General features: G+C 34.5%; 4 protein-coding genes and 1 long non-coding RNA gene across 8 annotated transcripts; 2 read left to right on the top strand and 3 right to left on the bottom strand.

The window, feature by feature from the left end:
• Window positions 1–170: 170 nt before the first annotated feature.
• LOC105387062 (charged multivesicular body protein 5) lies at window positions 171–3,229 on the bottom strand. Its single transcript, XM_048623130.1, has 5 exons — window positions 3,038–3,229; window positions 2,808–2,959; window positions 2,251–2,416; window positions 1,618–1,741; window positions 171–1,023 (listed from the first exon to the last, which is right to left on the bottom strand). Exons 1-5 carry the CDS (start codon window positions 3,104–3,106, stop codon window positions 857–859), a joined length of 678 nt encoding a protein of 225 aa, XP_048479087.1. The 5' UTR covers window positions 3,107–3,229; the 3' UTR covers window positions 171–856.
• Window positions 3,230–3,444: 215 nt separating this feature from the next.
• Window positions 3,445–5,519, top strand: LOC105387061 (putative thiosulfate sulfurtransferase, mitochondrial). The gene is made up of 5 exons (XM_048623128.1): window positions 3,445–3,506; window positions 3,581–3,718; window positions 4,433–4,633; window positions 5,035–5,197; window positions 5,318–5,519. The coding sequence occupies exons 2-5, from the start codon at window positions 3,625–3,627 to the stop codon at window positions 5,367–5,369; spliced, it is 510 nt and encodes a 169-aa protein (XP_048479085.1). The 5' UTR covers window positions 3,445–3,506; window positions 3,581–3,624; the 3' UTR covers window positions 5,370–5,519.
• A 48-nt stretch (window positions 5,520–5,567) lies between these two features.
• Window positions 5,568–6,919, bottom strand: LOC105387059 (rhodanese domain-containing protein CG4456). Of its 4 annotated transcripts, none has more exons than XM_038112750.2 (5): window positions 6,773–6,919; window positions 6,495–6,614; window positions 6,187–6,393; window positions 5,976–6,090; window positions 5,568–5,746 (listed from the first exon to the last, which is right to left on the bottom strand). In XM_038112750.2, the coding sequence occupies exons 2-5, from the start codon at window positions 6,583–6,585 to the stop codon at window positions 5,695–5,697; spliced, it is 465 nt and encodes a 154-aa protein (XP_037968678.2). In that variant the 5' UTR covers window positions 6,586–6,614; window positions 6,773–6,919; the 3' UTR covers window positions 5,568–5,694. The 4 variants fall into 4 exon arrangements, with proteins under 4 accessions (XP_037968678.2, XP_011556032.3, XP_048479084.1 ...); XM_011557730.3 differs by having other exon boundaries at window positions 5,931–6,090; window positions 6,773–6,916; XM_048623127.1 differs by having other exon boundaries at window positions 5,931–6,090; window positions 6,495–6,596; window positions 6,773–6,906.
• A 417-nt stretch (window positions 6,920–7,336) lies between these two features.
• LOC105387058 (RWD domain-containing protein 1) lies at window positions 7,337–10,849 on the top strand. Its single transcript, XM_011557728.3, has 5 exons — window positions 7,337–7,505; window positions 7,628–7,830; window positions 7,921–8,064; window positions 9,987–10,173; window positions 10,555–10,849. Exons 1-5 carry the CDS (start codon window positions 7,436–7,438, stop codon window positions 10,662–10,664), a joined length of 714 nt encoding a protein of 237 aa, XP_011556030.2. The 5' UTR covers window positions 7,337–7,435; the 3' UTR covers window positions 10,665–10,849.
• Window positions 8,359–9,124, bottom strand: LOC125488981. The gene is made up of 2 exons (XR_007266637.1): window positions 9,014–9,124; window positions 8,359–8,920 (listed from the first exon to the last, which is right to left on the bottom strand). It is a non-coding gene; the product is annotated as an uncharacterized LOC125488981 (long non-coding RNA).
• Window positions 10,850–14,267: the final 3,418 nt, after the last annotated feature.

Genomic DNA, 14,267 nt, shown 5'->3' with positions numbered 1-14,267 from the left:
GTTCGACTCAATAAATTAATATCGCATGTAAAAAATATCTAAATCAATTTTGATTAAACAGCAGTTTAACGACCAATATTTTTACAAACGAAGTGTGCTGACTGCCTAAGGGAACTTATTTAACTCAGATATAGGGATCTAAAAATAGGAATTTAAATCTTAAAATCAAATTAGTTTTACAAATAATATTTTATTAAGAAAATTATTATTATATACATTTAATTACTAATAGACATACAATTTATAACGAAAAATATAAAATCTACATGCGTCAGCAACACAAATGCAGATCACATCATAAAAGTAATTTGTAGTTTTTTGTGTTAGTAATTTAATCAATGATTTTCTTGTTATTATAACAGAAACTTTAAACGTAGTACTTACGTAAGTAATGGTGATAATTAATATAACCCCTGGTTTTATTTATTTGATACATCCCTTTATAAATATTTATATTATTTTGAATATCATATTTATTGAATAAAGCAGGTAACCAATGTGTTTCAAATCACGTAGATAATGTTAGAATAAAATATAATAATATAAATATTATCTTATGGAAAGGAATTGAAAGCTGTAGCATAAGAAATCACAGATCTTACGTCTATATTAATATTAGAGTAGATTTTGGGGTATATCGATTTTAAAATCTCGCTGCGTGATATAATCTGCCAGTGCCTTACTGCAGTACAAATTCAATAAAACCGATAATTAAAACGTAACTACATAAAAAGCCAAGGCAATTTACCGTTCATCCCTTGACAACAAGATTGGTAATTCAGCGTGTGGTCTCATAAATCGTTACTTAAAACAAAAAGCCAAGGCAACCCACCCTCCCACACAAAAGCCTCCCCACTCAGCGCGTGGTCTGCGCGGCGGGCACCTGCGGCAGGCCGAACTCGTCGACCGGCACGCCGTCCTTGTTTCGCACGCTGTCGGCCCCCGGCTCGCGGTCTGGGGCCGCCGGGGCCGACACCACGTCGTCTAGGTAGGACGTGTCGTCGTCTAGGGCTATCTCGTCGCCTGGAAGCAGGGGATAAATATTGCGATTAGTCATGGCCCATGACCTCATGGGGCATAAGGTTTTGTTTTTGTTACTTTTAAACTAGCCTAGCACATGGCGCAAAACTTGCACGTCAAGACGTGACAATAGTGTTCCATCACGCTCGCTATCGAGGCCGCGCTATGTGAGAGCGATGCAAAACTTTTGTCACATCTCGATGAGTGCGTCATGCGCCCCGTGCTACTTGTTGTAAATATTGTGTTTTGTTATGGGACTTAAGTTTGTTACTTATTCGTAAATAGAGATAACAAAGTCGCTAAATAGGGTGAAGTGGAGACCTAGCATAAATGTGTGGTTTGAATAGTAAGAAACTAAGAACGAAGGTTGCTACTAAAAAAGTTATGATGATGAATGGATTTTAAATTATGTATCTCTTGAGTGTGAATGGCAAGAAATAACCTAGAGAAAATCGGATTTCTATCATAATTATCATCTGCCCTTACTGGACATGGTCTTATCCCAAGTAAGCAGCACCAATCTTTCTTGTATCGCATGTCTGTACAATCTATCCTTAAGCTATTTACAATATACCTATTATTACAATAGTATCTCACCCAGTGCGTCAAGCTCAGCGGCTAGCTCGTCGTCGTCGATCTCGGGCATGCCGTACTGGCGGCCGAGCGCGTCCTGCACCTCGTCCGCCTGCTCCAACATGTCTGCTAGCTCGTCGTTCACGTCCTGTAGACAACAATAAACCATTAATTTATTTAAAACTTTATTTTAATTATTCCTTTACAATTCTTTACTACACTTGACCCCTCTTTGATCATAAATATTCTTCCACCCTAAGGTTGTCTTGAAAAAATCGCTTTAAGCGATAAGGCCGCCATTTTCGTACATATGTGTTAGTATTTAAGTTTTGTAAGTTTATTTCATGTGTGTGTGCAAATAAAGAATATTCTATCTATCTATCTATCTAATTTAAGAAACTGGCCGGCTGGGATGATTGGACAGTCCTTGGCAAGTATGTGTATCCTTTTTCATGCTTATTGGAAGATAATCTATGAGATCAGACTATTTGACTAAGCAGTATGTATGGTATGACATACAATTTCTAACTATGGGGTTTGAGTATTTTGTACTTTGCCCACCATATGACATTTGTAGTAGACTACAGCTTTAGTTGGTTTGAATCGAATCTGATGATGATAATAACTTGCTAAAAACTTGTAGTAGAAAGCACAGACCTCAATTTGATCAATATTGATTTTCTTAAATTCTTTCTTCATTTGAGTGACTCCATCTTTCATGGCGGCCACCGTAGCCTGTGTGTCTTTTAAGGTCTGCGTGGCGTAGTTGGCCTGCTCCATGTTGAAGGACTGGTTCCGAAGATTCTCCAGCTGCTGCTCATACCTGTAATAACACACAAAGACAAAATCAGACAGTCATTTATTTGAAACCTTTTCACCAGCTAATGTTTTGTGTCCAGCAAAGTATCTGAACACTATTGGAGAAACAATTACTTGGTTTATCACAAGAAACACAACAAATGGTAATTTTTTTTTTAATATGTTTTATATAGAAAAGTAAGTAGCTTTTCATGCCTTTTTCACTCTCCTGCTTAACAGGCAGGGTGTCTGAAATGTTGACATAATAGAAACGGCACCGATACAACCATGACATCTGCATACATGGTTAAATGGTTATTTACCAGAAGTTCACCCATATGGCAATATATTGTGTAAAAACAGATCAAGAACATCAAATATAACAGGTCATAATGTTAATACTGTTTTTTACTTACATCTTCTTTTGTTTGAGTACCCTCATAGCTTTCTGTTTTACAGAGTTTTTAGCTGGTCCTTCGCGCATTTTAGCCATTTGATCTTTGTATTTCCGGAGCTCAGTATCAAGCTTCTGCACCTTTTGCTCAATATTATCAGCTCGGCTGTCCACCTGCGGGCAAATATTCAATCAAAATCATCCTTGTAAACGATGAATCATCTCAACAGAATATAAGTTGGTAATACTTACACTGCCAATACAATCAGTAATACTCGGTCCTGGAGTTTTGGGTTTTCCTCTACCAAATATCCTATTCATTTTGAAGATGTTAAAATGGTATAGGTGCCAACAATAAATTATTATAAATCAGAAAAATAGAAAAATCCACTTTTCACAATTTACCAAGAAAAACACAAACTTGTCAATGTCAACAAATAAACGAAATCGAAAACTTGAAAAGTGGTCTGTATACAGCACAGATTTGTGATTGATATTTGACATTGACAGAATACACCTCAGAATCATAGCTTGTCTCACACTGGCGAAGTGTTGAGGTCAGTGAAAAGGACACAGCTCTACGAATACGATACCTACTCTGTGAATATGATGATGTTTTTTTACTGTACTTTATTTATTTGACGTGTATTTGACATGTTTACATTTTAAACTCGTACGAAGTTACCGCAAGAAAACCTATTTTGAAAAATTATTTTGCCCAGTAATTATCTATTTGTTTGATATCTTGTTATCTTGTATCTTGTCTGTAATTTAATAAATTTTCACGTGTTTCAGAGAGGAATAGGTATTTCAAAATCTTTCTGGAAATTTACAACGCGATGTATTCAAAGGTCATCCGAAACATAACCCTTTTATCAAAATTCAAAGCGGTATCGCAATATGTCAATAATTACCCGGCATGCAGTAGTTCATGTAAGTTTTTATCTTAAGTTTATATCTAAAAAAACCGGCCAAGTGCGAGTCGGGCTCGCGCACAAAGGGTTCCGTAGTTAAATCAACCTATCTCAAAAACTATAAGAGATACTTTGATCAAACCAAAAATCGTTGAAAGAGTTAATTAGCATGCATCACCTCTATTTTTTTTAGAATTTTATACCCCGTAGTTATAAAAATAGAGGGGGGGGGACATACTTTTTACGACTTTGAGAGCTGATATCTCAAAAACCGTTCACTTTAAGAAAAATGTTTTTTAGAAAACTTTATATCATTTTAAAAAACCTTTCCATTGATACCCCACACGGGTATGTACATCGAAAAAAAAAATTTCATCCCTCAGTTACATGTATGGGGGGCCCCACCCCCAATTCTTTTTTTTACTATTTAGTGTCATATTTTTGTAGCGGTTCATACAACACATATTCCCATCAAATTTCATCACTGTAGTACTTATAGTTTCCGAGTAAATCGGCTGTGACAGACGGACAGACGGACAGACGGACATGACGAAACTATAAGGGTTCCGTTTTTGCCATTTTGGCTACGGAACCCTAAAAAAGCTGTTCAAAAATCAGTAAAAATCTCCCTAGTTCTACACTCATATTCTTATCAAATTGATTAAGGATTCCACAGTAGGTATCTAACTTTATTATGTAACTTACCTACAACAGTCATCGTTAATGATTTCAGTAATATCTACCATCAACACTTCACCACAGCTACTTGTAGCGGCACGTCGCCAATATTCTAATTCAACACCTGAAGAGATGATTGTAGATTTTGATTATGTGAAGAAAGCTTCTGCTGCGAAAAACAAAGTCATAATAGATGTCAGAGAACCAGACGAAATTAAAGAACATGGAAAAATTCCCAATAGCATCAACATACCCCGTAAGTAATAATAATAAAAACAAATATACATTAGGTATTGTATCACTGTGTGCGACGTTATCTATACCTATATCAAGTTGATATATCTAATCATGTCATATTTTGTTATCTATGTATGTATAACATGAACCTACCTGTTCACAAAATTTATTAGGTATATATGATGTTATTTATTCAACTTATGGATAAAGTATAAGTATTTTGGTCATAAATGCATATTTTTATGAACCCATTATGTAAATTACTCGAATTAGGTATATAGACAATATAATAGAATCATAGAACTAGGGGAACTCTGTAATGGACTGACAACATATTATAGGAATAGACCATACATATATTAGGTATATGTATTGGTTTGACTGCTTTCAAAATAATATACCTACATTTATTTATTACAGTGGGGGATGTTAGTAGTGCCCTTAGCACATTACCAGATAAAGAGTTTGAGAAACTATATGGTACAAAAAAACCAGCAGAAGATGCTGAAATAATATTTTATTGCATGATTGGGAAGAGATCTGGAATGGCCCAACAAAATGCAATAAGCCTTGGTTTTAAAAAGTAAGTATATACACAATCATGCGATCGTATCTTAAGTATAATAGATATAAATGTAATCAATATATTAGAGCAGCTTATAACTTTTAACACATAATCATCTATTTAAAAAATATTTTACAGTGCAAGAAATTACCTCGGTAGCTGGACAGATTGGGCCCGAAAAAGCAATTAGTCAACTCCTTCCGATGTCATAATATCTGAGTCAAATATTTGGTACGTTTATTCTACAGAGATGCATATTTAATGTAGTAATGTTTAAGCTTAAATGCAGAATTCGTTTTGGTTCAAGATTACCTATCAATAAACAAAATAATAAACTCGTGAGAAGTTTCTTTTTTCTTTCTTTAAAGAAAATAATTACACCATCATATTAAGTTTTAATACTGTATATTATAATTTATAGGAAATCATAAATAAAAACATATATGTAGAATTCCAACACCTAAGACATACCATTGTTATAAAAACCCATATTATTATGTGCAAAGAATATTGTCCTACTTCTGTCTGCTTGACCAGTCATCCCAACTTCCAAGATAAGTTTTGGAGCTGAAATAGTAAAAATATTACTAAGTAAAATTGAACATTTGCTTCTCGGAGCGAATTAAGCAATAAAACACGTGTATGTTTTTTTGGGTTAATATGCCTATCTGTCATGCCAACAAACACTAGGGTACCTAGGTATGTACTGGACAACAAAATAATTAAAGGTACCTAATTAAATAACACTTACTTTGAAAAGCCAAGTTTGAGAGCCTTATCTAAAGCTTCAGTAGACCTTTTTCCAGAGCGACAATAGAAGATCAACTCATCATCACAAGCTGGCTTATTGCGCTGATAATTCTGCCTGAACTGTTCATCTGACATGGAGAGCACATCCTGTACACTTCCCACTGGAAAGTAAATAATGTATGGAAGTATAGAGATAAGTACTATAATACCTACCTATAATATTTAAAAACCCAACTTCTTGTTTAGTCAATACTCACATGGTATATTAATACTTGAAGGAATCTTTCCAGTGCTGTTTACTTCATCAGGGTTACGGACATCTATTATTACTTTCTCAGGTTTGTTTAAGTTTTTCATGACATCTTCATAGCTGACTACCCGCTTGGGATCCACCATTTTTTTATTGTTTGTATCGTCGGTAGAATAAAACCTAGTCGCTACGCAAATTGTTTGTGGCTTTGCACCTGTAAGTTTTATAAACACAATGACATCACCTCAAAACACATTCAAATAGATAGGCAAATAAATATATTATAAGCACTCAATATGATTGGTAGATACAAACACTTTATACTTATTGAAGGCCACACCGGTAAATTCCATACATTTTTTGTTGCTAGACGAAGAGCGTTTGCCACGATTGAATTAATCATCATATCACCACAATCTTGCAATTAATAGAAATCTACAAAGTATTATCATACTCAAGTAGGTATTCTTATCATTAGTACGATTAAAAGAACTTAAGTGAAGTCTATTAAATACCTACCTATAACTTTTTTCTTTAATTTTACAAAAAATCGAACTTATTTAATGCATAACATAAAATAATCATGCTTTTACCTTAGTACAAAAATGTGTTTGTTAGAAATAGTGTCTTTGTTTTACAAATATCGTACATTTGTTAACAATATCTAGTAGTTAATAAATTTATTTGGTCATCAATACGTTCACAATCAAAACTCAAAACAAAGTCACATTCAAGAAGCATTCAAGTAACTCATAAAGTAGTACTCTGTGTACAAGTACGACTCACACCAACTCACACTCACATAGAACATGAAGTGTCAGAAACACACAGATTAAATACAACCAGATTTTAAAATACTCTTTTTTCCTCTACTAGTAATATTGAGTAAAATCACGGAATTATATTTTATGTATCCATAAGAGAGTTTAAAATACCAATCAATAATGCCTATTTGGTATATTTCCCAAAAACAAAGGGAATAAAAAAATTTAAATAATAATGGCGTGGCGCTCATATAGGTACATTACAAAGACTGCAGAGTTGGTAGAACAGCATATTAAACATTCCATTTTTTTAAATTTTATACTACTGTCCATAACACTAGCGTCGTGTAGATTTTATGTTGTGATGACAGCTATGGATTAAATTGAATATGTTAATCTGTGGTTCATCTATCATCAGCTGCGTTTGCCTGGTTTTATGTTTAGTTAGTTCTGAATTTCTGATTATACCGTGTAAAAATATACTAAACCAAAATGGATTATAACTATGAGCAGACAAGTGAACTTGAAGCTTTGGATTCAATTTATTGTGGTGATATGGAAGGTTAGTTTATTATGATAAACGTATTTTTAGGTTATATCCTATAAACTTTACTATACTTAAAGATAGCGGCTTAAGACTTCAAATTATATTATTTCACTTGTATTAACGACAAAAATTATCAGTTTTAGAGACGAAACCATTTCATAAGTTCAGTATACCCATCAAATCAGAGGGTTTTGACGATGGAGAAGGTTTGGCCTGTACATTGACATTTACGTACACTGCCAAATACCCTGAAGAACTGCCGGTCATTGAAGTAGACGACGAAGAAAATTTCGAGGATATTATTGACACAGACGAATTTTTGGAGCATTTACAAAAACAGGTAACTAATGCATAATTCATATTTTGGTATCATAGGATGATTAGAACAGCAAATGCAGACTTCTACATTAAAATTTGATATTCTTTACAGGGTGAAGAAAATCTAGGCATGGTAATGATATTCACATTAGTGTCAGCAGGCCAGGAATGGTTGAATGAAAAGTATGACACATTAAAGAGAGAAAAGGAAGAGAGACTGCTTGCTAAGATAAAAGCAGATGAAGAAGCTGAACAGGTGAGTCATTTAAGTATTACATCTTGAGACAACACATAACATGAAATATAGGTAAAGTAAGGTGTGTGTCTGTTAAGTACTTTAAATATAACATTCATATCTCTAAAAAGTCGCATAAAAAAAAAAAAAAAAATAAATAAAATAAAGTGGCATAACTGACCTGGCCTGCTTTTAGGGTGGCTGTTACGAACTTCTATTTAAATACTACATAAATTCATTTAGCTAATTTTGTTTAATGCACTAAACAATTTTACCCTAAACATGTTTAGCTTCATAATTCACCATGGTCTTTCGATTACTATTTAGTTAAATGCGTTTAGCATCCTGCGATTTGTTATTTACGTTCAGTTCCACATCTTTTAATGAGAGACTTCATATTTTTTATTGAACATTCGAAACGACTCAGCGTAAAACGGAGTCAATCTATCAATTTCAAACATAGAGAAAATAACACTACTTATTTCAAAACATAAACAAAACTTATTTCGGCTTTCACCGCGTGGTGGTGTTTGTATTTATTTGTTGTTGTGATTTCAAAGTAAAATGAATAGTCAAGCAACTTCTTCTCGTGTTCGTGCCCCTAATTTTACAAGGGAAGAACAAGATTTATTGTGCAATGTATTGGAACCATACTTGCACATTATAGAGAGCAAAAAAACGTTGTTCCTGAATGGTATCAGGAGATTTAATGTATTTTTTATACAATAATGCTATTGCATGAGTAACTCTATGAATGATTCTGCAAGCTGTTGGTTCTTCCACACCTATCACATCTCCACAAGTAATTAACTGACTGCCAGTTGCATAATATCGGAGTGTGCATAACAACTGGTTCATTGGAGTAACTGCATTATTTCTAGTAACAATAATAAAATTATAGGTACAAATAAAAGTATAAGATAATTATGTAGTCAGATAACTTTATTATTTCAATACCTTAGCTACTTACCTGGTGGAAATAAATTAAAGATGATGTTGAATTTCTTGTAGTAGAAGCGATACAGTTTAGCGAGCGGTGGTAGCTCAGTCGGGTAAGCGCCCGCTTCTCACGCCAGAGATGCGGGTTCGGATCCCGGCGCTGACATGTACCAATAAGGTCTTTTAACTTAAGTACAATGTATATCATCGCTCTTACGGTGAAGGAAAACAACGTAAAGAAACCTGCATATCTAGATCTAGCACATCTAGATATGTGAACCCACCAACCCGCAGTGGACCAGGGTGGTGGGAAATGGTCCAAGCTTAGGAAGGCAGTTTAGACCTTGGGGATATGCACAAAGGTTCCACTCGAGAGAGCCAGGTGCAGGTACTTACACCCCCACAGAGAATAGAATAGAATAGAATAGAATAGCGATACAGTTTGTTTTGTCAAACGAAATCTCCTAACAAATTTTTTATCCGGTAGTGTCTCAAATAAGTAAGTTCTTTCTTCAATATAGCGTAATGAGCGAGGTCTATTCATATAGAGAAGTAATTCTTCATCATCGTCATCAAACAAAATATCCCACAAATCCATTATTTATTAGATAACCTCAACATAACCTCTGAACAATGACCTCTGAATCTCTCACAGACAACAACTAGACATCACTGAGGAAAAATGCTAGAAATGGAAAAGTTCTCTTGACAGCCGGTCGGTCAGCTGTTTGCCGCGACTGACGCCATGACATGCGTAGTAGATAAATGTGTTTAGTAAAGTTAAATAGCCATTTGACCGCATTTATGTTTAACAGATTACTAATCATATTTAAGTCGTGGTAAAAGATGTTTTACGAAATTTTATTTCAAATTGTGTTTAAATAAAAAGTTAAATACATTTATCACTTTGATAAAAGCCACCCTTAGTGTGGCAAATACTTAAAATTAAATTAATTATCTGAATATTTCATAAGTTAACTCATATTTAAACCATTATTTTCCAGAAACGCTTTGAAGGCACAAGAGTGACAGTGGAAACATTCCTAGTGTGGAGGAAACAGTTTGAACTGGACATGGGCATCGCAGCCAAGAGGGAAAGAGATGCCAAAGAAAAGAGCAAACTGACGGGCAAAGAACTGTTCCTTAGAGACCAGACGCTTAACGAGTCTGACTTGAAGTTCCTGGAGGATGGTGGGTGCTCATTTATTATGTAATTTGATAGATACCTAATTTCTACCACTAATGTATCAAAAAAATTAAAATCTTCTGTTTATGATGCCTGACTTACTACAATGTATCATACCATGATACCAGAGCATCAGCACACCTACCATCTCATTATCATGTTGGGAGGGTCTAGTATCTTCTCCTTTTATAATGGCTAAATAGAATAAGAATAATAGAATAAGTCTGGTCTGGAAACTGTAGTGGACACAGACCTAAGGGAATAAGTTTTATGAGTTAAGCATATTTATTTTGAAACAACCATTTGCACATGCACTGAAATAACTGCATGTAGGTACATAATTTTCTTTATTTTTTACACTTTTTCTTTATTTTTTACACTTGCAGGTGATGCAGTGAAAGTTGATGAGTCATTGTTCCAAGATCTCGACGACCTCGACATATCCGACGAGGATGACGAGGACTACGTCCCCGGCCGCAGCAGCGACAGCGAATAGCGAAAGGCATTACGCTCGAACTATGGGCGTAAGTGAGAGAATCTTCTTTGAACTTTAATTTTGTAGGAGTTCAATTTGCTCACTTAATTCGTTAGGGCTTGTTTAGGGACACGCGAGACATTGCGCGGCGCGTAGCGCGATGCAATAAAAAATAAGTATCTCATTATGTGTGAGGGTTAATACACTCGCGAGTAATGACAAAGTTCCAGTGACATTGCAAGTGATTTACTCAGTAGGTGGAACTTTTTCATTTCCTACGAGTGTATAAGTAAAACATTTTCATAAGCATTTATTTTTTGTTCTAAGTAAGTTTAATCCACTTATCGTGCCGGGCAATGTTTTGCACCTTCCTAAACGCGCCTTAGATTTATACAAATCGGAATATAAGGCATATTTGTATAATGTCCCCGAAATATACACATTCAAATCCTCATAAAGTGCCTCTAGCAATAAAATCAATAGGAATACATTTTTAAATGATGATGTAAGCTCTCTGGTTATTGTAAGATGGTGGCATTTTATCCATAGTGCTGCTTAACTTTAGCCTGTATGTCTTGATTAGATCTAAGATCTGGCATAACATATACCTAGAAAATTAAATTTCAAAACACATACCTACTATCTACAAACGTAAATGTATCTTATACCGACTGAATGAATACCGTACCTTCATGATTGTATAAACCTAAGCTGGACTTATTATTAATTCGTTGTAAGGTTATAGTAGTAAGGTTACTCAAGGTATATTTAAAGTGCCACTTGAAAATTTAAATCCGTATTCCTATACTTTGTTAAATACATAGAACAACGCGGACTCGGTCGTTAAATAGAGCATCAGCCCTATGACAGATTGATTGATTGGCAGATCCTTATGCCACGTAAATAAAGTAGGGTTTCCCTTGAAAACGAATAAGTTATAAATAAAATGTATGCATATGACAGCTGTCATAGGGCCCCTGCTATATTTTAAAAAGTATGGGGGCAAAACAACTGATAGGCCAAAATGGAGCGATGCGGCGCGGCGCGTTACTGCGTTCTACAGAAGTACAAATTTAGGTTATCCTTTTCCAGGATACTTACTGTATTTGTGAAAGACAATACATCTTCGTTATTGTAGCATGTTGCGCCGCAGCTGTGATCTCGAAACACAGCCCATAACAACATTCTTAATGTAAATGCACACTGACTGAATGATAGCTATTATAGGCATATAAATTACCAATGGAATAGTATTAAAACCAATTAATCAGCCCCTGTCTACTACTAGTTGGAGTGGTCCATATTATTGGAGTGAGTGCAAAATTCATCCCCGGAATAAACTATGGCGTGCTTGTAAAATATAATAATTATAAATTATAAATATATATTAAAATATAAATATTCAGATAGTTTAATTAAGATATAAAAGTACCGTATGATGTTCGAACTACGCAACAATACATGTCACCTCTGCTCTGACTAGCCTTTCGGGGATTACAGTCGTGAGCGTTATGTATATTTAATGTATGTAATAATGCTATATTAAATGCTAGTTTAGAACTGGTTACACTATGTAGTTACGGAGTTAGCAAAGCCTTAGGTAAGATTTGTTTCGGTCGGTGTGCGCTAGTCCTTATATGTTCATTGTATAGTGTTACCTGTTAAGCACATTGCCTGATTATTTATTTTATATATAAAAAATAAACACAATAATCTGTAGAATAGTTTTTATTTACACATTTTCACTAAAATATTTACAGTCGAAACTAATTTTAAAAAGCCTATATCATCAAGAAAAACTATTCTTTACTAACCGTTCAGTCCCAAACAAAGCTAAATCAAATAACATAATCTTTGTATAACATTTTTGGTAACAATTTAATTATTTTTAATCATAATTTAGGTACTTTAATGTACTTCCGAGCTTTGCAATATAAAAGATTATAAACAAGTTCTTTTGTAACACTCGGAAGTTAAACGGGATTTCGCAGTAAAGTGTGGAGCTAAAATAGCCGAAGTCATTTAGAAATCGCAAACACAATCATACATTAAACTAACTTCTTAAATTAAACAATTCTAATGGATAACGATATGTTTGTGTTGAGATAATGCAGAGAAATGTAACTGAAATAAAAATCTATAATTAAAACGAAGTTGGTATGTAGGTTTATTACTTACCACATATTTTAAAAACCATTGTAGGTATTTTGTCAAGGAACTTTGTCATTTTGATGTAAATTTAATGGTTAAAATTTAATTCGGAAGTTCCTTTCGACGATTCCGAAGCAAATAGCATATTTTAAAATATGTAGTCATGAATTGCGAATTTACATTTCCCTGCAATATATTTTATTTAAATGGAATGTATCTATTTATTCAATCTGCTATACCGTTTTAACTTACTTCCAAAGGCCTCAGCGTCTATAATTATTAGACCAACTCAATACAATCGGAGCTACAAAACATTGCACTGATGTATCATATGTCAGAATATTCATAAATATTGGATTTTTTAAATAGCAATATGAAAAATGACAAGCAGTCCCTATACAAAACGCAGTCTAAGATATAGACTGCGTTTTATAAGAACGTTATAAAGATATAGATGCGATAAGGTTATAGAAATTGAACAGGCGGCATTGCTCAAATGAATCCGGTATATTTTGATCGTGAAGGAGTAGTAGAAGCTATGCTAAAATATATTATTGTTCCAGATAACTATTCCAGTCTTATACACTATTTGGCATTTCAGTATTTTGCGTTTGCTATAGCTAAATATACGTGTAAAAGTTGTAACTGCATATAAAAGTGACCGACGTTTTATTATGTATTGCGATAAAATATAATTATCTTTAACACTAGACAAGTACTTATGTACCTACTCACAGTTTCTGAAACCCTTGATTGTAACTTTTTCACATTTACTTACTTTTTCATACATTTAACTGTTGAATACTTATTTAACATGGACAAACATTTCAGAAACGATGGTTTAACATAATGATAACTGAGATATACTGTAGGTAACTAACGTCAACGCACATCCGTACTCATAGGCCGGGGTCTCCTATTTACGCCGAAGGGCGCGTCCAGCGTCACGCCGTAGGCCGCGTCACAATGCTCACCATAGAACAACGCGGACTCGGGTGTACCCTCGGGAAGCGCCATAGCGATCTTTCTTGATACAAAAAAGTCTGCCAATTTTTGCGGGGGGAAATTTTACCGTTTACCATGATTATGTCTCATGGGACACATCATTATGAGTTTTAATTCCCAGCAATAAGGGTTACGTGAAGTGACATTTAATAATGAACACAGTGTCTTCATTTTTCTTGCCAATGGATGTAACAATTATCGATAAGTGTTAACGATGAATTCGAGAACATGGGTTTGAAATACTAATTTAAAATTAATTAGGTATAGTTAAATTTAATTAGGAATGATTAATAAACGAAGTCACCTGCTTTTCGCTGTACATTTATACTCACGTGATAGGTCGCGAGCCGTATCGCCGTTATTGAATGAGTACAATGCACTGAAGTTGTCGAGTAAGTGGGCAACCCGACGGTCAGATGCTTTCAAGCCGCCCCTTCGGGCGGCCTCTGACTAGGCTTAACGACTGCT

Source organism: Plutella xylostella, chromosome 9, assembly GCF_932276165.1.
Source record: "Plutella xylostella chromosome 9, ilPluXylo3.1, whole genome shotgun sequence".
NCBI lineage: Eukaryota > Metazoa > Arthropoda > Insecta > Lepidoptera > Plutellidae > Plutella > Plutella xylostella.
This window is presented reverse-complemented; position numbering and strand designations above follow the sequence as displayed.